Source organism: Mugil cephalus, chromosome 8 (assembly GCF_022458985.1).
Source record: "Mugil cephalus isolate CIBA_MC_2020 chromosome 8, CIBA_Mcephalus_1.1, whole genome shotgun sequence".
Classification (NCBI taxonomy): domain Eukaryota; kingdom Metazoa; phylum Chordata; class Actinopteri; order Mugiliformes; family Mugilidae; genus Mugil; species Mugil cephalus.
Genome location: NC_061777.1, coordinates 5,397,011 through 5,416,337, shown reverse-complemented (window position 1 = coordinate 5,416,337; position 19,327 = coordinate 5,397,011). Strand labels below are relative to the sequence as shown.

Below are 19,327 nucleotides of genomic sequence, written 5' to 3'. Positions count from 1 at the left end.
TCCTACTTGACTGACAGTAGTCACCCCCCCGTCAAATTTCCTCTGCAAACACGACGACCTGTAGGGACACAAGTGTTGTCCCTTTTTAGCACATCTAGCCTCTACTTAAGAGTGTCACTGTCGCTCACATTTACACTTTTCTTGTTTCCTACAGCAACTCCTCAATAACTTTAAAGCCAGACTTGTTTCTCGAGCGACAGACTCACTTCTTTTACCTTCTCTGCAGGGATACTTTCCATAATGTTGTTGGCCTTTAACGGAAAAAGAAAAACAAACAAAAAAAAAACATCTGAGCCTGTCACTGGTAAAAACAGTTTTATTGATGCCTGCCCTGCAGGCTTACACTGCAGCCACTTTGTGCTTTCAAATGTATACTATTCTTGACCCATGGAGGATAAATGTCCAAGATTTGTGTCCTTATAAATGAATTATGCTCAAGCAAAAAAATCTTTTGAGTTGCACACTTGTTTAAGGCAACCAGAAGCCTCCACTCCAACGTCACTAACTAAACAGTTAATTTGATTGATGTTAGTCCTCGCGAAGACTTTTGTAGGGACTCGAGAGCAAACACACACACACGGTGTTGAACAGCAGTGTTTGAGGATTGATTGTAGCCGCTGACTAACGTCTCTCAGCATGAGAGTCGTGTCGACTTGAAGTCTGTTTGGAGATTGATTCCACAGTGAAGGACAGAGGAGCAGCGATTTGGAATAAAGGCAGTCGCCCTCGTGACATGTGTCCTCTTCCTCCTTTTTATATTGTCTGCACTGATGTATTTGTAATGACGTGTAAGTTTCACGTTATGATAATTTGTCGTTTTTTTGTGGAGTTTCATGCTCACGGCGTCTTGTTTATCGCAGCTCTAGATTATTAAACAGGCCCAGCATCATGTGGGTGTTTCTGTTCCGAGTTACGTTTGACCCGTCCTCCCACTCCACCGTCTGCTCGTGTGCAGGTCTTGGAGCTTCCCAGTCCTCCCAGGGCGGCCAACGTGGTGCGCGATTGTGTCAAGGCCTGTCTGAACTCCACCTATGAGTACATCTTCAACAACTGTCTGGAGCTCTTCAACCACCAGTTCCAACCTGCCGTCAAACCGGTGAGTTGGGAGTTTTGAGCTTCTGCAGTGCGCTGCAATTATCGGGAGAATTCGGCTTTCCCACATCTGCACCGAAAAAAGTTGATACTTGTCATTATTATTTTTTTTTTCTTTATTCTTTTATTATCTTGTATGCCTTGCAAAAATTTAATCACTGAGAAGCCAAGGTGTTGCATTGCAAAAACAAGGGAAATAATAGAAGTAAATATAAATATTTATAATAATATAAAAAGTACATATATCTAGCCTCAAAGAACCCGCAGATGTCTCCAAACTTTGACTTTTTAGATTAAACCTGGTTGATTTATATGGATATAATGGAAATATTTAAGAATTATTATCTCATAATGAAGGAAAATGTTTTAAAACCAGTACAGCTGCACTTACATCAAGTACATTTGTCCAGTTAAACCAAATCTCCCAACTTTGACAAAGTAGTTCTGTACTTCTTCTCCATGTTTATCTCAAATCATTAGGACTGTGGTAGTTCTCCATAAATAACAAGTTATAATGGCTTATTGGGATTCATTTTGGAACAAAATAGTTAAAACAAGTCAAAAATTCTCTCGTAAGAAGAACAGAAAACATTGCCAGTATGTCCTTACACACAGCATGAGGGGCTTCCACGGTGCAGTTTTTCCACATCGCTCTCATACATTTCGATTATTACAAACTGAGCAAAACAGCATCTAAATCCAAGCTCTTGCTTCACCTCCTCCAACTGGTCACATTAATCTCGCTGAATATAGTGCACGCAAGATTAATTGATCCATTAATGAACCCCATTAACCAAAGGATTGTGTCCAGAACACAGTGTTTTTCATGTTGCCAAGAAAGACTGTCTGAGGCGTTGATATAAATTACAAAAGTCTCCTGTAAAGTCTCCTTTTTCAGCTTTATGGAGCGTGGCGGAATTCTCCTAATATATAAACAAGGAGTCAACGTTTTTAATAAATCATTTAACTACAGCAAAGAAGTAATATTCTAATAAATTATTCAGTGCAGAGTTTTGTTTTTGCTCTGGGCTGTCACTCATTTCATAAAAGTGCTGGTTTCTCTCACGCAAATGTTTCCGTTCCATTGTTTCCTTTTTTTACTCTTGCAGCCGGAGCCAGAGAAGAAAAAGAGGAAGAAGAAGAAGGAGAAGCCAGAGGGAGAGGCGGAAGATGATGAAGGAGAAGAAGACGAGGAGGACGAGGAAGAGGAGGAGGAAGAAGAAGAGGAGAAAAAGGAGAGCCAGCCGGAGGAGCAGGGCCCAAGCATCCAGAACTTGGACTTCTGGCCTAAACTCATAACGCTGATCGTGTCGATCATTGAGGAAGACAAGAACTCATACACGTCCATCATTAACCAGTGAGTACGGAGTTGTGGTCTGTGGCATTTACATTTTATTTTTTGTTCTGTACTGGAAAACATTTCAAGTCAGTAAAACCTTCTGGTATTGTATTGTAAACCTTCTTAATTTTAATACTTGTAAATGGCTGAGAAAATTGCGAACAATGAAGTCCCAATGTCCTCAAACGAGTACTTGCTAATTAACAAGGTTGTAGCTCGTTGCTATTGATAAAATGTGTTAAATTTGCAGGTCATATAAAACTAGAAATATTAATAAGCATAAATAAATAAGTTTTAACTATGACCGTTTGCTACCACTAGATGACAGAAAAAAGTGTCCACTAAGGAGAACAACAGGTTTGAATGAAGCAGAATAAGCTGCAATAAAGCCTAAAACTTAATGTCCCGTATGAGGACGCCGGGATTTCATGAGGTTCCTCACTATTTCAACCTACATTTCCAAGTTAAGATTTAATTTAATTAAATTTATATAAACCGCCATTTTATGTTGAGAGCACTAATGTTTTAGTTTCTACTTAGATTTTCTACAAGTATTAAAGTTCAACTCACATATTTCCAGAAATTTAACATTTATTTTATTTAGTCGGTTTATAGATTTGATCCACCAGAAGCAGCCAATTTGAGATTCATTCCTGGAAGGAACCCGGTTCTAAATGGTGCCAGTATTTTCGCTGATGTTGTGTTCAGGGCTGCATGATTATGGCCAAAATGATAATCACGATTGTTTTGATAAATATTGTAATCACGATTGTTAATCACGGTCATTCATAATGTTTAGGGAGAACATCTGTATTTTTATTGCTCTACTTTTAAACAAACAATATGTGAACAGTTTACAGTGCAAAATGAAACTTTAAATAAGAATAAATGCTTAATGATATAAAAGAAAATTACGGAGTGCAATCATAAAGTGCAACTCAAAAGGGAACAATTACAGCTTATACAGAAAAGGCAATAATATTAGGCCTAAAGGGTTTTGGCAAGAAACACCAGCCTTTCACCATGGTGCTCCTCATCTCCAACAGCATCTTCTGACCACATAATGACTGGCTGTCATCAGTCCAGATATGCGGCAAAAGATCTCGCATTTTAAATGTAAATATTGCAGGTGATCAGGTTCATTTAATCGTGGCGTCGAAAAACGTGATCACAATTAAAATGTGATTAATTATGCCGCCCTAGTTGTAATGCTGAGGCTTAATCCTCTTTTCTACAGCCTTGTTTTAAAGGTATCTCCATTTTATAGTAATAGATCTGTCCACATATTCACATCATATCACACCCCCTCCTCCTCTTCTCCCCATCGCTTTTTTTCAACTTACAGAATTACAGACATGAGTTAAATGAACATTAACCACACAGATGAAACTCACGAGTTGAATTAAATTGAGTTCAGTATCAAAAACTCAAAACAGAGAAGAAAAACGTTGCCATAACTTAATAGGGCTGTAATGTTTTACAGCAGATGTCTTCAACATATATTCTATATTAAATTTGGCCTCGTGCTGTTCATAAATATATGTTATCATCATTTTGCATTCAAAATTAAAGCTATTCAAATAATATCATTATTTTTCTATTATAATTTCAAACAGCCAACAGTGCAACTGCCATAAACATGTGTGTAACTTGCATGTAATATGCAGCCTTGTGATTGGCTCAGTAGCGTTAGGGGCGGGGCTTACTGTGAACAGGAAGCTTGGATTGACGGGTCTAGTGTGACGCTCTGTGTAAAGCTCCTTTATCACTGAATGAGTGAAGCGTTGACTGAAAGATAACGTCTTCTGCCTCTGTTTATCCCTTTACTAAAATATGTTGGATTCATGTTAATGTGTATTTAAAGAAATTTAAATCTGTGGGGGAAGATTAAAAAAATATATATATAAAATGTCTAATCAACCAAATAGTTTGCGACCCCCCTGCAGCGCCCTCTGCTGATGACCTATGTTTTACAGTGTAGTGGAGCTGAATGTGAATTCATTTCCACTTTAAAAACAGAAACTCTTGAGAAATATAACTTAGTTCGTCTTATCTTTGAAACATTGCTCACATTAAATGGTTTATGAGGGAGATATAATATAATTTGCTAGAGTTAAATATGTGTCAAATATAAAAGATAAAAACTGAGCCATCATTAATACACCTGTGCCTTCGCTGAGACGCAGTAATATAATCTACTTCTGGCAAAGAATTTATAGACGTAGACGTTTTTGGAGCGTATGTGTAAACCGAATCCCTCTGGTTTCTTCTTCCTGCCTCCCAGGTTTCCCCAGGAACTCGATGTGGGTAAAGTCAGCGCCGAGGTCATGTGGATGCTCTTCGCCCAGGACATGAAGTATGCCCTGGAGGGTAAGGCTGCCGTGTGTCTGTGCTCACTTCATATCTGTGTGAAAGCGTGAAAGAGAAAGACTGTTCCTGCTGCTGCTTCCTGCCGTCCATGTTTTCACGCTTTCTTTTCTTCACCCCATCCTTCCTTCATCCATTTATTTCCACCAGTTTTGGATAAAATTGACCACTACCGCTGGAACAACGGTGAGATTAACACTATGTAGCTGAGGATAGCGTATAGTCAGAGGAGCCAGTAGCATATTCTAGGACCCTTAGAAAGTGCTGTGGTGCTACTTTACTTTTATTTATATTTAGTAACTTCACATATAGCTACCATGATGTTGCTTCAAGCATCAGATGATGCTTCCAACATGATGGGAACTGATGAATCTCTGTGAGTATGCACCGATCAGGCATAACATTATGACCACCTTCCTAGTATTGTGTGGATCTCGTTTGTGCATCCAAAACAGTTTGACTCGTTAGAGAATGGACGTTGGTCTTTGGGTCCTATGGGTTGAGGGGGTAGGGTCCTCTGTGGATCATCCAACACAGATACTTGATGAGTTTGGGATCTAGTGAATTTGTTTGTCTGTTCAAAAGTTTCCCAGCAGAAATTAAATTGTCACAAGATGGTTCAGAGTTATTCACTTCTTCTGTCAGTGGTTTTAATGTTGTGGCTGATCGGTGCACTCACTGTACAGATACATGAGCAAATCTTTATAATGAGTTTCAGTACATGGACCTGAAACCTCCAACTGTGTCTCATGTTAGACTTGAAGAAACTCTCAAAACTCATCTCAACTCTGTGTAGAAAACCTCAGCGTGTCCCAAATTGAATTCCTGACAAATCCTTCATGAGACCAATTCCCCTCCTTCCGGCTCCCTTAGTATTTCTATTCTTACGTCCCTTTTTACTGTGTTTTATTTTGAAAGCCGTTCTTTTCTCTGTAATTGCAATTTTGTCTGAATTTTCACTGTGTTGTGACCCTGTTGCCGTCTCAGCTCCCACCACATTTCGCATCCGCAGAGTTGATTTCTTCGCTGGTAAGACTGTGTGTGTGTGTGTGTGTGTGTGTGTGTGTGTGTGTGTGTTGCATGTTTGCATGTTTTTGTCTCCAGTCTATTTCTTTGCAATATTTCTATTTAGTGACGTTAGGATAGAGTGTCGCCCATTTTTCTGTCCTTATGTTTACATGCTTGTTAATAAATCATGTAAGTTTTGCTCTTCTGCAGCTCAACCCAGTTACTACAGAAACCATTTTAAAGTGGTCTTAACATTAATGTTAATATTCTTCACCAGCTGTTTGTGTATGATAAATAACCAGAAACTTATCTGTTAATAGGAGACTTTGATCTTTAGGACATTTTTTTTAATTTCTTAAAAAGGAAGTTGGTCTTTCTGACGCTGTTTTTAAAGTGGCTGCTATGTTTTTATATAAAAAGTGTTTGAAATCAGTGTGAAAGAAAGTGGTTGCTTGTAGGGACAAATCCGCTGAGAATAACACCTCAGCTCATGGGTTATAGCTCTCTGGCCTCATCGTTCTGAGTTTTCGGACATTAACAGGAAGCTGTTTTTACCTCTTTATCAAAAAGTCCCAAACACAATCTCTCAGGAGTTAGTAAAGAGGAAAACCTGAGCTAAAACAGAGACAATATTGGACATTTCACATGTGAACAGAATGAACCTAAAACCTAAACTGCCCCCAGCTTGACTAAATTGAAGATACTATAGGTTTCATTATTTATTGTTTATGGTTATTATTTAAAGCCTTTTAAATATCTCTTGGTTATAAATTAGAATAATAATGACATTTTATTTTTAAAATTATGCTGATGATAGTTAATGTCCATTGAAAATTGTGAAATTAGACCAAGATAGTAGAGATTTAATTTATAATTTATGATTCACAGTTAATTTTGTCACCCCTTGGTTAGACATTGGAATTATAATTAACGTCTTTATTTTTTAAACTGTATTTTTCATTTGAATGATGATAATTAAGGCTCATTGATAATTGTATAGGGACCTAGGGTTTCTTTCACCTCTCTCATCCTTCATAAAACTATTCATAAAACGATTAATTTAGGGGGAGAGCTAAAGCCATTTAATTAGGTAGTTTGTTTGTTTGCTGGCCCGTGGCTCCGCTTGTATTGACATCCTGTGTGATGCTTCCCTGAAAACTAATTAAAACTTGGAAAATGTACAACTGTCGGTCCTCTGCTTGGAAGTCCCCTCAACGTCTGAGACATCTGTGATCAGGATCAGGGTGTGATCTGTTTGTTGGTCTGCAGACTTGTGTTTGCATAATAATATAGACGAGTACAAACACATGACTGGAGTGACAGTTCTTCAGTAAATCTAAAGGTATGTGTGCGGTTGTTGTGTTTTGTTACAGAGCATGAGAAGCATAAGCTCTGTAAGACGGCCGACTACATGAACCTGCACTTCAAGGTCAAGTGGCTTTACAACGAGTACGTTAAAGACCTGCCCGTCTTCAAAGACGCTGTGCCGGAGTACCCAGCGTAAGACACAACTCTCATTATTTCCCTCCTTTTCCATCTCCTCCTCCCCCAAACACAAAGGGGAGCTCTTCTTGGTTTATCCTTGACTTTACGATGAGAACTTGCTTGTTGCATTTACAGTTTTAAGTGGGAACGTTTATGTTGTTTATCAGCGATCACTGAGTTCTGTGTCCTGTTATGTTTGTAGATGGTTTCTCCAGTTCGTCCTGGCCTGGCTGGCTGAGAACGAGGAGGTGTCGATGGAGTTCATGCACGGAGCGCTGGAGAGAGACAAGAGGGAAGGGGTGAGTCAAGTGTGTTTTATGTCTGTGGGACATAGAGGGACAGCCTTGTTTCCACTTCCACGTTTTTACAATATGCCCATGGATCTACAGTATGTCTCTGTATTTCTTTGGCTGACGAAATCTTAAAAAAACAACAACATGATTATCTGTTGTGATCAATCAATCAATCAACCAATTAAACTTTATTTATAGACCTTTTATACATAAAAACCAAAACAAAAGAAAAATATTTATGTGGTTGATGATGGATGATTGTGAAATATGCTGCTCTACCACATCTTAAACCTCACTTCTTGCTGCACGTTCTCAGAAACATTGTGTGTCTCTGTATCAAAACAGACCTTGAAGTAATTTAATTCCACGGTGCATCGTCTTATGAATTTGACTAGAAGGTTATTTAGCCTTTAAGCCTTTAACTTTAAAGTGTAAAACGCCTTATTTCCTGACAGATTTGCAGATCTTGTAAATAGGAGACATTATGTTTGCGATATAGGCTGTTATGACGGGTGCATCTTTTCACAAATCTTGCATCAGTGTAATAAAATCATTATTTAAACTCATGATAAGGAATTGCATAAAAGCTTTTTTATGTCTTCAACACTGAACAAATGGCTGAATATAAAGATGAATTATTTTCTCTCGCGATTATCGCTTGCATAGTATCATATAAATGTACTCGTGACCATTCGTCTAAAGTTAATCGCGTTATAGTCAATACGGCAGCATGCGTCAGTAAAATAAACTGCTTTTATTAATACTGACATCCACAACAGAGCGAAAGACTGCTTCAGTTTCATGACCTTTTCTCCGTGGGCTCTCTTATGGATGGCTCACTTCATTGTCCCAGAGCTCTTCCTTCGGCCAGACGGTGCCAGATTCACAGACTGATGGACAAGTGTTGTCTCTCGACCTCCTGTGACTCCCAAAGCGCCACTTTGTCTTCAGGGCAGTTTGTCCTTTGCTGCTGCTCGGGGAGCTTTTTGAAACTTTATTTTGCAGAAAAGGCTTGGAGTAGTCATGGCTGCCACACAGCTCTTTAGGTTTATCTGGTTCTCGAAACATTAAGGGCACTGGCAAACTAGTTAAGTCTGGTATTCAAATGTCATAAGACCTTTTTTAATCCTGCATGACAGACCGCAAGAAGGGATGTTTGTTTTTTTAATTTTTTGGCCTGTACAGATGTATTTTGATTCATCACACACCAAATGAGAAAGATTTTTCCCGCGGCATGTGTTGCAAGAAGGTGTGTTGCATCGCTGCAAATGTTTAGCCTGACAGCCCTACAGGTTTTAGCTGGGACCCTTTGTGATTGTACCCAAAGTGGAGGACTCCTTTAAATTGATCAAAATGATTTAACTGATTTAGCTTTCCATGGAAACGTGAAGTATTTAGCTAACTGTCCTCTTGTTCGTCTGCTTTCAGTTCCAGCAGACGTCTGAGCACGCTCTGTTCTCCAGCTCAGTGGTGGACATCTTCACACAGCTCAACCAGAGCTTTGAGATCATCAAGAAACTGGACTGCCCCGACCCGGCCGTGGTGGCCCACTACAACCGGCGCTTCGCCAAGGTCAGATAGCAAATACGCACATAACGGTTCACTAAATATCTGCTCTTTGTATCGATGGATGTCTGAAAATATATAGGTCTACGCATCGATCAGGCAGAAAATTATGACCACAGACAGGAGAAGTAAATAACATTGACCAGGTTGCCACAATTCAGTGTTCTGCTGGGAAACCTTTGGATGTGGTATTCGTCCTCAGAAGACCCATGTCCATTCTCTGATGAGTGTTTTGGAGGCACAAGGGAGACTTACAAAGACTTACATTAGGAAGGTGGTCATAATGTTATGCCTGATCGGTGCCCATCATGACTTCTCCATTTATACGGCTGAGATACTTACTGATGAGTTTCAGGTATTTCTTTGTAGAATATACAAACAGGGCATATTCTGGGGCGGTGTATAACCGAACCTTTGTCATATCTTTCCTTCAGATTTAATTTAGCCTTTTTGCTTTTAGGCGCAGCCATTAAATCTAACAAACCTTCTCCGCAGAGGAATTGTGTGTGCGCGCGTGTAGTGTGATGGCTCGATCGATACAGGACTCATTAAGTAAAGAATGGCTAATGTAAGCCATCCATCCGAGCTGCCCGTCTCCCTCTGTTCCCAACCTCTGACTCTCTTCTCGTTTTCTGACACTCCTCATGTTAATCTCCTCCTCCGCTTCAGATTTACTTTGTTTTACGTCCAGATTTCCACCATTGAGCATTTCTGTCCCTTCAACGTAACATCCTTTATTTATTTCTATCCCTTAACCTCTGTGTTTTCCAGCTATATCTCCTCTTTTTTATGAATATGACAGTAAATGAGAGGCAATAAAGAAGAAGCAGCACGACCAAAGGAAACTATACTAAAGAAAAGCTGCTTTCAGGCTACGTGAGTCAACGCGTGACTCAGCAGAAAGTATGGAAATTTGTAACAGCGAGCCTAAGACGCTGTGAGGAATAATAAGTCACCTACACAGCTGATAAATCAACTCTGATTCATTTAAAAGTACCTTGTGGAGTTTCTGCTGTAGACTAACACTGCGCATATGTAACAAACACGTTGGCTGCATTTCCTCCCACGTTTATTCAACCTTTTCTTGCAGCATTTTAAAGCTTTTTTTTTCCTTCCTTTGTGTTGAACATTACTGAAATGCATCATCTGACACATACAGGTCCAGTTAGTAACATCTGTGTCTGTGTCACATGCGTTTCTTCCCTGTACGCAACAAGCATCAGGTGTTCAGAATCAGACTTATTCCTCCGGCCCTTGTTGACCATTTTTTAAATTTCTTACAAGCTACTTCTTATTTTCCTCAACATTTTAAATCTACTTGGCTAAAAAGAACATATTGTTTGATTTATTCTGAACGTCTCCTTACAAGTCCTTTACTTTCTTGTTCGTTGGATTAAATTAAATTAAATTAAATTGAATTTGCATTCCAATAATTCCACTGTAATATTTGACCTGCTCATAGAAGGAAATGAAAAGACTTGAGACTAGACATGGACATAACAAACCCTCTGACCGCTGGATATATTTCCAATAAAGAATCTGCAGTTGTTTTAGCAAGAGACACACAGGGTCGGATCCACTATGATCCTAAATCGTGTGTACTAATTCACGTGCGCAATCTAGACTGTTTGTGTAGCCGCCAGCGGCTGCAAATGACAGTTTTGCGCTATTGATCTTCACCGTTGACACTGCACGTGCAAACATTGACACTGCCAGATGAAAGAGGCGCACACAACGTAATAGTCACTGTGGACCACGGTGAGCTCATATGAAACACACAAATTATTTACTGAATACATCTGCTCCGTTTGGATATTTACCGAATGAAAAAAAGAATGGGTTTCATCAGGTGACGTTTAGTTGCAAAATGAAGATGCGTGAATTCCTCCGATGTGTGTGCAATTACGCACGGGACATGTAAAATATAGACGCAGTTTCTATGAGCAGAATTACTTTCAGGTCCGATAAATTGCTTTGCGTGTGCTAAATTCATATATTTGCAATTTCTCTGCCCTGCACATGCAAAATGGTGTGTAAACGCCCCTTTTTGCACATTCACTGAGGCAAACGTACTAAGTACCAAGCACAGTGTCACAATTAAGATTCAGCTTTTCTTTTTATTAGTTTTTTATAGTTGAACAATTATTTATTATAATGGTCTTATTATTTTACTTCTTTTTTTTTTGGTTTTTCTGTTGTTGTATTAGCTCGGCTATATAGTAAATGAGGCCGCTACCTCAATGTACTAGTTTAAAATAAATGAATAACTCCGATGTCTTGTATTCTTTATGAAGCTATGATTTGAAATGCACTACTTTATTTAGATTTACCAGACACATTAGGGTGTATTTACACACAGACTCGGATCAGAAAGTAAACCAGTGGTATCGAACATCACTACTTGTAACCCTTAGCTGTTAGTAAATCGGTTTGTGCGTTTTTTTTTCCCCCACTGGCAATGAGGTTTGCACACGTTTTTGTACCCGCAGTATTAGATGTGGCCCACAGTGTTCACAGTTCCCTGCACCAGAAGTTCCCATCGGTTTTGTTATCTTGTCTCCACAGACGATCACCAAAGTGCTGCTGCAGTACTGTGCCCTGCTGTCCAAGAGCTTCCCCTCCTACTGCGAGAAGGAGAAGATAGTGAGTACTGCTGTGTCGCCACTCTGCTCCCAAACCCCCTTCCCTCAGGGCTCATCTCTGATTTGGAGAGAGACGTTGAAATCTAGTGCGCTCTCTGTGTGGTGTATTAATATTTTAGCTTCTGCTGCCTCTTTTGTAACTCAATAACTTCTGTCTGTGTTGTTTTCTCTTTGTTTCATCTGTCTTTTGTTATGTTTTGCTGCACTTTTTCCATTGATTTACTTGTAATTTATCTTGTTTTTTTTTTCCCACTTACCCCCCATTGTCTTGTCTACTTGCATATATTGTCCCACTTATCTCTGTGTTATCTATATTCCCCGTAGCCCTGTGTGCTGATGAACAACATCCAGCAGATGAGAGTCCTTTTGGAGAAGATGTTTGAGTCGATGGGAGCGAAACAGGTCAGCGTTCACCACATTCAGCCACAGTGTTGGGTTTGTCTGTCAGTGACTGTTGTCGAGTCGCGTTTCATGGTGTACAGCTGGCCCTGCCTCTACTGGGGTTGGTTTCAATGTGGCTGCAAATGGTGACGGGAAGGTGACGTTCCTGTAAAAAATGAATGAAGTGACTAAATATAGGGGCTATTCTTTCCATTATCATTTAAACAGTGAGTCATATGATTGAACCAGTTGTAAAATAGGTTCAGTTGTTAAATAATATATGTTTTAATTCACTGCACGTCATCATGCTCATTATTCAGGACTAAAATGAAACGTACAGCACGTGATCAGCTGAATCAGATGGTCGTGCGAGGGGTCACTTTACTGAGGCCATATTTACACGAATACGATATTCAGGCGACGCCACATAAGTTTTGCATGTTCAGGTCGACCGCACCTTCTTGAATCCAGATCCTAGGGTGAAAAAGACAAATATGGAGTCTATGTGCAGTTTCTTTTTTCATTCGTGTGGACGCCTGATATGGACACGATGATGTCATCGTCGCCTGGTGCCTCATAACAACAACAACCACAACATCAATGGTGGACTACAGGCTTGTGACAGTGTTGCATCACATATTGACCCTTGTTGGGTGGCTAGGTTAATATGTACTGCAGCTTCGTCACAACGATGAGCTAAAAAGTATGTTTGTATGCATGCATTTTTTTTTAGTTCTGTAGCAGAAACAGCGCCACATATAGGCCTGGGGTACATACTACAGCGTTTCTACAACTACATGCGAGTTTTCAATGGATTCATCTTTATTCAGAAATTCTCGAAACAACACCAAGATTTGATACGTATGAACGTGGCCCAAAGTAGTTACATTAAAAGCTGCTGAACTCATAAATGAGAAAGCCCCCTAGTGGTTACTGCTGGTATTGGTTTCTAGACTTAAGCACCACCACCACATGTTGTTATAAAAAAGGCAGCATTCCCTCTACAATATAGGCCTGACCAACCAACTTCTTCAACTCTTCCCCACTTAGTGGTTTTGCACCAAAGTTCAGCTTTTGTTGTTTGGGTGTTGGGGGTGCAGGGACTTGCTCAGTTAGCCTGACGCCGTGTCGTGCTGTGCTGCAACTCCAAATGTTCGTTTAAATTCAGTATTGTGTTTTTGAAGCTACATAGGACATCTCAAAAACTCGGTCACCTCTCTCCTCCCTCCATTGTTGTGTTGTGCACTATATAAATATAAGACCATTTACCAGAGTTGGGTGTTTGTAGTATGTGACTGGAGAATGTCAACTTTAATCCTGCATTCACAAGGTGTTTTAACGTGGATCTCTTGTTCAAATCTGTGCGATGTGAATGGTGAGGCACACAGCAGGAGACGTGACTCAGAAAGAATTTTTTTCTTTTTTGTGAAATTAAAAAGAAGACAAAATCACTTCAACAAAAGCATGAAAAGGGTGTGGAAGCTGTCGATATTTATTTCAAGCGTGGTTTGAACCTGCTGTTTCAAAGACAGAAATGCTGAAGTGAACATGCAGTGCACCGTTGTATGTTTGAGCCTCCAGGTGCTTCATGTTCAAGTATGTATATGAACCTATGTGGGTCACTTCACTGTCCTCCAGGAGTGACCTAATTACTGTAATAGAACTGTTTCACATGTATCTGGGTTCATCGGTCATGCAGCTGGCAATTTATGCAGGCAGGACATTTTATTCTCCTTGTGCTGATTTCAGAGTGTTAAAGGATGAAACTTTACACATGAACACATGGGTTTGATGTAGTTTAACCTTCCAAGTGCAACATGGAAAGCCTGGAAAGTCTTCCAGCACCTGTATTTCATCTATTTTTTTGTAGAAAGTTAGCTTGCTTGTATATTTCTGACGAGTTATGGCCAAGAACTTTAGATAAAACAGTTTTTTGAGGATGAAGGTGCAAAAGGTGCATCAGGATGTTTCTTCTTCAGCGAGTGTATATACTCATAATTTATTAAGGAACATGTGAGAGTGAGTTTGTATTTTGCTCTCTGCAGTTAACTGCTGAGGAGGAGAGGGTATGTTTCTCTTTTATCACCCTTCCCTCCTTCCTTTTCCTCCTGTCGCTCCTCAGAACAAGCAAATAAATAAAAAAACAACCCGAGCCTTTTAGCCAACTGTAAAATGTGTTCCTCCACTAGTGTTTGTGTGTCTATTTTTGTCTTATCCCGATTTACTCCTAAGCAATAGATCACCTAGAACTCCTCCTCCTCCTCCTCCTCCTCCTCCTCCTCCTCCTCTTCCCAAAACCAGTATTTTTTTTTCCCAAAATAAAATCCATGTCTATACGGTGCTGCTTTCTCTTTTTTTTCCCCCAAAAAAGCTTGAGAACGAGGAGGAACCTGAAGAGTGTGATGAGGAGGTGGGTCGAATAACATAAAGTTAACCTGAACTTAACCTCCTGAAACCCGGCGTCCTCATACGGGGACGTTAACGTTTTAGATTTGTGTCAGTTTGTCCTGCTTCGTTTAGTCCAGTTGTCCTCATAAAGAGACACTTTTGTCTGATTAGCGAAGGGTCAATACACTTTTCTGGTTTGATATGACATGAAAATTTAACAAATTTGCATGTACTCGTTTGAGGACGTTGGGGTTTCATTGTATCCGATTCTGCTTTTACATTAAAATAAACAGTGTTATATTTTGAATCACATTGGTGCTTTCGGTTGTAATATACAGTGAAATAATCCCTGTGTCCACATAATTTATTTCAAAAACTACTTCCAGTTCAAAGATGGTGCTTATTTTTTTATACTTTTCTTAGGTCTAATCCCAAATAAGGTCTTAAATCTTATTTTAAAGTAATTAATATCCATTCCAAACAAATGCTTGGGTCTCAGGAGGTTTAAGTTACTTTCTAATACTTTCTATTCACCGCATTTACAAAAACAGTTCAAATGAATGGCGTCCTCTTGTTCATGTCCTTGGAAATGAGAAGTTTTAAGAGTTCAGAGTCGGAACAAGTCTGCTGGTATTTACAGAAAAGGTGGAGGTGGATGATAAGTGACTATATTGTAATTTAGGTTTGTAGAGTTTTCTTTGTAATCTTATAATAATGGCTGAGTAAAATGTTAACATTATACCTTAGAGTTAGCCTCGGTAGCCTCTAGACTCCAGCAGTTGCCTAGCAGCTGTGTTCTCAGACTTTGAAGAGTTATTTTTCTTTTCATAATTATCTCACAGTCATTTTTTTTCTTTCTCAAACCTTTTATATAATTTGTTTTGTTTTTGTTTTTTTTTTGTTTTTTTATTTCCATGCAACATCTATACCAGGCCGTCTCTGACAATGAGGATGCCATGGTGGGTATAGCCTCACATCAGCAAAGAAAAAGAATCACCTTTTTTTAATTCACCTTGTGTTTATCTCTTGAAATAACTGACTTTTATTTGGCTTTTTTTGGGGGGGTCTGATCTTTATCGTTATCAGTCACAGGACTCCAAGGTGAGAGAGGGTTTTTAAACCACTGCTACCGCAAACATTTTCATTTCATCTAATTTCCTTAAATGTCCTTTTTTTTTAATATTTGGTTTTGTCTGTCTCATTTGACCTTGTTTCCTTATTGTTTCATCATTTTCAACCCCAGTCTGGCTGCTCAGATTCAGAGGGATCTGAGGTAAGAGGGAAACTTTTATGTCTTCATCTCGGTAGACGTGAATTATTCTGGTCATTTAGCCATAATTGAGTTTAAATGTAAAGAAAAGTAGCTTCGAACTATGTAGTTAAATAAAAAAAGCTCTACATGCTACAACCAATCACCCTCATTCTGTTGTAAAATAATAATAATAATAAGTGCTGTTATTAATCTTCTGTCCATCACCTCATAAAGCCCAGACGTATGATTTGATTTTAGTGCAGAATAATTTGTGGGTGAGCTGGTTAAGTCGCGCTAGGAACCCATCAGTTATAGTTAGAAATATGTTTTCAGTCTTATTTTTCCAGCTTTAAGAAAAACTTCTGCTCACATCTCATCTGTTTTATCGACAGACTGCTTTTAGTTTCCCCATCCCTACACACAGCTGACAAATAGTCCGTCTTCTGTACAACATCCCTGCACGGCTCTTAATACGCGCACTAACGCAAACTCCCTCCTGTAGTGAGTGTTTAATAGACTAGACAGTGGGCTGCCAGATAATTGAATCTAATAGTGTATAAAAAATGTTGCTACTGAACGGCACTTTTTGAAATGGCTTTTGTTTGTCACGTGACTTTGGAGCAGAGGGTGAGGAAAGATAAAGTGGGGCTGAGCTGGTTAATGGCTCGGCTAACGGTCGTCTTAGCAGATGTTCATGAAGATATTCACGCTGCTGTGGGGGGCTGCTCCTTTGTCACAGTCGATTGTCCCAGGAGCTAAACACACCTCTGGAAGAAACCTGTGCAAAAATATTTTCCCTCAATTTTGTGACAATATTTCCATTTTTGCAAATGCACTCAAGACAATTGTTGATGTGTTTACGCTCTAGCTTAAAAAAAAGGAGTTCCTGTGGAGTCTTAAAAAGTCTAAAATTGGGTGGTATAATTTAAGGCTTTAAAAACTCTTAAATACGAGCATATTTATATTCATATTTTTCCCTGTACGTCTTAAATTACATTTAGACAAGTTTTAAATCCTTATGTTGATTTATTACCGCTTTGTTTGCAGTATGACCCCCTCTGGCTCCGACCTATTATGTTTCTGTTCCTCATTAGTGAAGCCCACCCAGGGGACGAGTTGACAGTTGAATGACATTTTTCTTATTTTAAAAGCAACTTTGGGTCTCTGATTTCCCCTATTTTTTAATTTATTTTCTTTGTACTCCATGTAGGTCTTAAATTGAACCTATAATGGTTTTAGAAAAGGTTTTAAAAAATCTTAAATCTCACTTGTTCAAACCTGCAGGACCCTGTTGAAGAACCCAAGCAAATCTAAGATAAAATAAAAAATAATAATAATTTCTGATTCATGTGGTTTAATTGTAAAAATGCAGTGCAAAGTGTACGAGATTGGCCCTTTTCAGTGCAAAAACAACACAAGTATGTACAAAATAGTGCAAAGAAGGTACTATTTACAAGATTTACAACTAAAGTTAAAATACTAATACTAAAGGAATATTATAAAATAAAATATATATTGTTTGTACTGCAGCGGAACTGCAGTACGTGTACTGCAGTGGGAAAAGTGTAGCAGCAGTGGTGAAGTGAAAACGTGTAAACATGTTTTGCACAAGGTTTTTGTAGATGGATAAGACACAACAGCAGCTAAAGAATCAATGTAGTTTAAAGTTGTATTGCACATTGTATGTTAGTTCAGGGGGGTGATGGCTCTCGGAAAGAAACAGTTTCTTTTGTCCGTCTGCGTTTATTATGAGTTTTAAAAAGTCTGACAAATCAACTTTTTCATCTTTCTAGTAAAAGATTCTCTCTGGGTTGATTTTGTCCTAAACTTACTCAAAAGTTTGTTGGTCTGTTGGTTGGTTGTTTAAATGCTTGGACATTCAATCTGCATTGTCTCAAATCAGCATAAATTTCATTGGTGAAGGTTTAAGTTTTATAGTTCCCATAGGTAAAAGCAACAAGATTTTTATTTTTTGTAATTATTTGTTTTTTTATATATATATATAATGCTGCCCTGCACTTTCCCATGTTTCCCTCTCCTGACTCGTCCCGTCCACTCTTAGGTTGACAACAAAGAGAAGGAGAAAAAGGTTAGTTGACGGTCTGACATGTTTGAGATCAGGCCTTGTTGTTGTGTGTGTTGTGCCGTGTTTGTTGAACTAGACTCGGCTGTGTGTGGTTGTGTTCTGGCAAAAAAAACAAAAAAAAAAAACAAAGAGCACTTGGACTTTTTCTTGAAGACGTTTAACCAGTTGTAAATGATGAAGATTAAGTTTCCGGTGGCTCACCTGAAACTCACGACTTGGGCTTGTTAGTATCCTACTGACCAATTAATGACCAGAGACTCAGTCACTACACCAGTAGCAAACTGAAGCAGAAACCCGGAGAGTTGTGCCTTCAGAGTTGATATTAACAGTGATATTATCGCTGGGAAACTAGAAACATGCTGACCCTTTTCCCATCCTGATATCTTAACGCTGAAGAGAAACTTCTCAGAACTCGCTATCAGAGTTAATTTCAAGGATGCATCCATGAATCTACCAGAAAACGTGTTCACAGGCCAACACACCGCACTGGTTTTTGTGCATTAAGTTGATTAACTGCACAACAAAGGAGGAGATATGAGGCATGTTGCATTTGTCGTAGTTAACAGATGTGAATCAAAGGCAGCTTCCGAGTGCTTTCATAGTCTCTGTCTTCCAATGAAAAACCAAAACCGTCACATAACTCCAGCTGTTAATCTGAGAAGACGAAGATGAAGGGAAGCCTTTTAACTCTCAGTGTCTCTGTTCACCAACAAATTGCGTTAGAAACGAGGAAGGTTTGAGCACGACTGAGACATAATCCAGCTGTAATAACACGCAGACTGATGTAGTTAAAGTGGCTGTTTACCGTGTGTCCTCTTGTAGGATGAATCCTCAGACTATGATGACAGTGAGGAGGAGCAGGAGAAGGTTTGGTTTCTTTACAGTATCCATCGCCACATTTCCATCGTTTATACCTCTCCTCTCCTCTCCTGCTGACGGACATGTCAGACCTGACTGAAATCATCACACGTGGTTGACTAAATCCTACTTTGCCGTTCCCATGTGAAAGAGTGTGTGTGTGTGTGTGTGTGTGTTTGAGCGGGTGTATTGTACACGTTCATCTTCATCAATCGTGTTGTTCCCTCTGTTTCTATCTGTCGGTTTCTGTCTTTTCCTTTTAAACACATTTCTTTTTATTCTTTTCTTTCTTCGAAAGCTCGACAAGGAGAAGGTGAGAAAAACTGACACTTGATCATGAACATTTTTTTTGTTTGTTTTGCATTACCATTAACTGTGTGCGTCATTTTTCTTCATTTTTCACATTTTTCCAGTCTGAGCCCAACACGGAAAAGGTGTGTTTGCAACTCACAGCTGTGTGCATGAAGATTGAGCGCTAGTGTTTGTGTCTGTGTGTGAATGGTGGCCTTAAGGGTAAAACCTTATTTAAAAATATTCACCGCTAAGCAGATGAACAAACATTTTATTGTC

General features: G+C 39.1%; 1 protein-coding gene across 4 annotated transcripts in view; it reads left to right on the top strand.

Moving 5' to 3' along the window:
- Nucleotides 1-19,327, top strand: part of LOC125012073 (protein unc-13 homolog B-like) — a 143,510-nt gene that overhangs the window by 107,582 nt on the left and 16,601 nt on the right. For 2 of the 4 annotated variants that reach the window (XM_047591695.1, XM_047591692.1), the window contains 10 exons: nt 956-1,096; nt 2,202-2,449; nt 4,716-4,801; nt 4,949-4,984; nt 5,786-5,827; nt 7,180-7,306; nt 7,494-7,590; nt 9,013-9,156; nt 11,716-11,793; nt 12,117-12,194. In XM_047591695.1, the coding sequence (XP_047447651.1) occupies nt 956-1,096; nt 2,202-2,449; nt 4,716-4,801; nt 4,949-4,984; nt 5,786-5,827; nt 7,180-7,306; nt 7,494-7,590; nt 9,013-9,156; nt 11,716-11,793; nt 12,117-12,194 (1,077 nt within the window). Of the gene's footprint in view, nt 1-955; nt 1,097-2,201; nt 2,450-4,715; nt 4,802-4,948; nt 4,985-5,785; nt 5,828-7,179; nt 7,307-7,493; nt 7,591-9,012; nt 9,157-11,715; nt 11,794-12,116; nt 12,195-14,218; nt 14,240-14,544; nt 14,584-15,493; nt 15,742-19,327 lie in introns of those variants that run through there. The other 2 variants (XM_047591694.1, XM_047591693.1) reach the window with 2 other exon arrangements.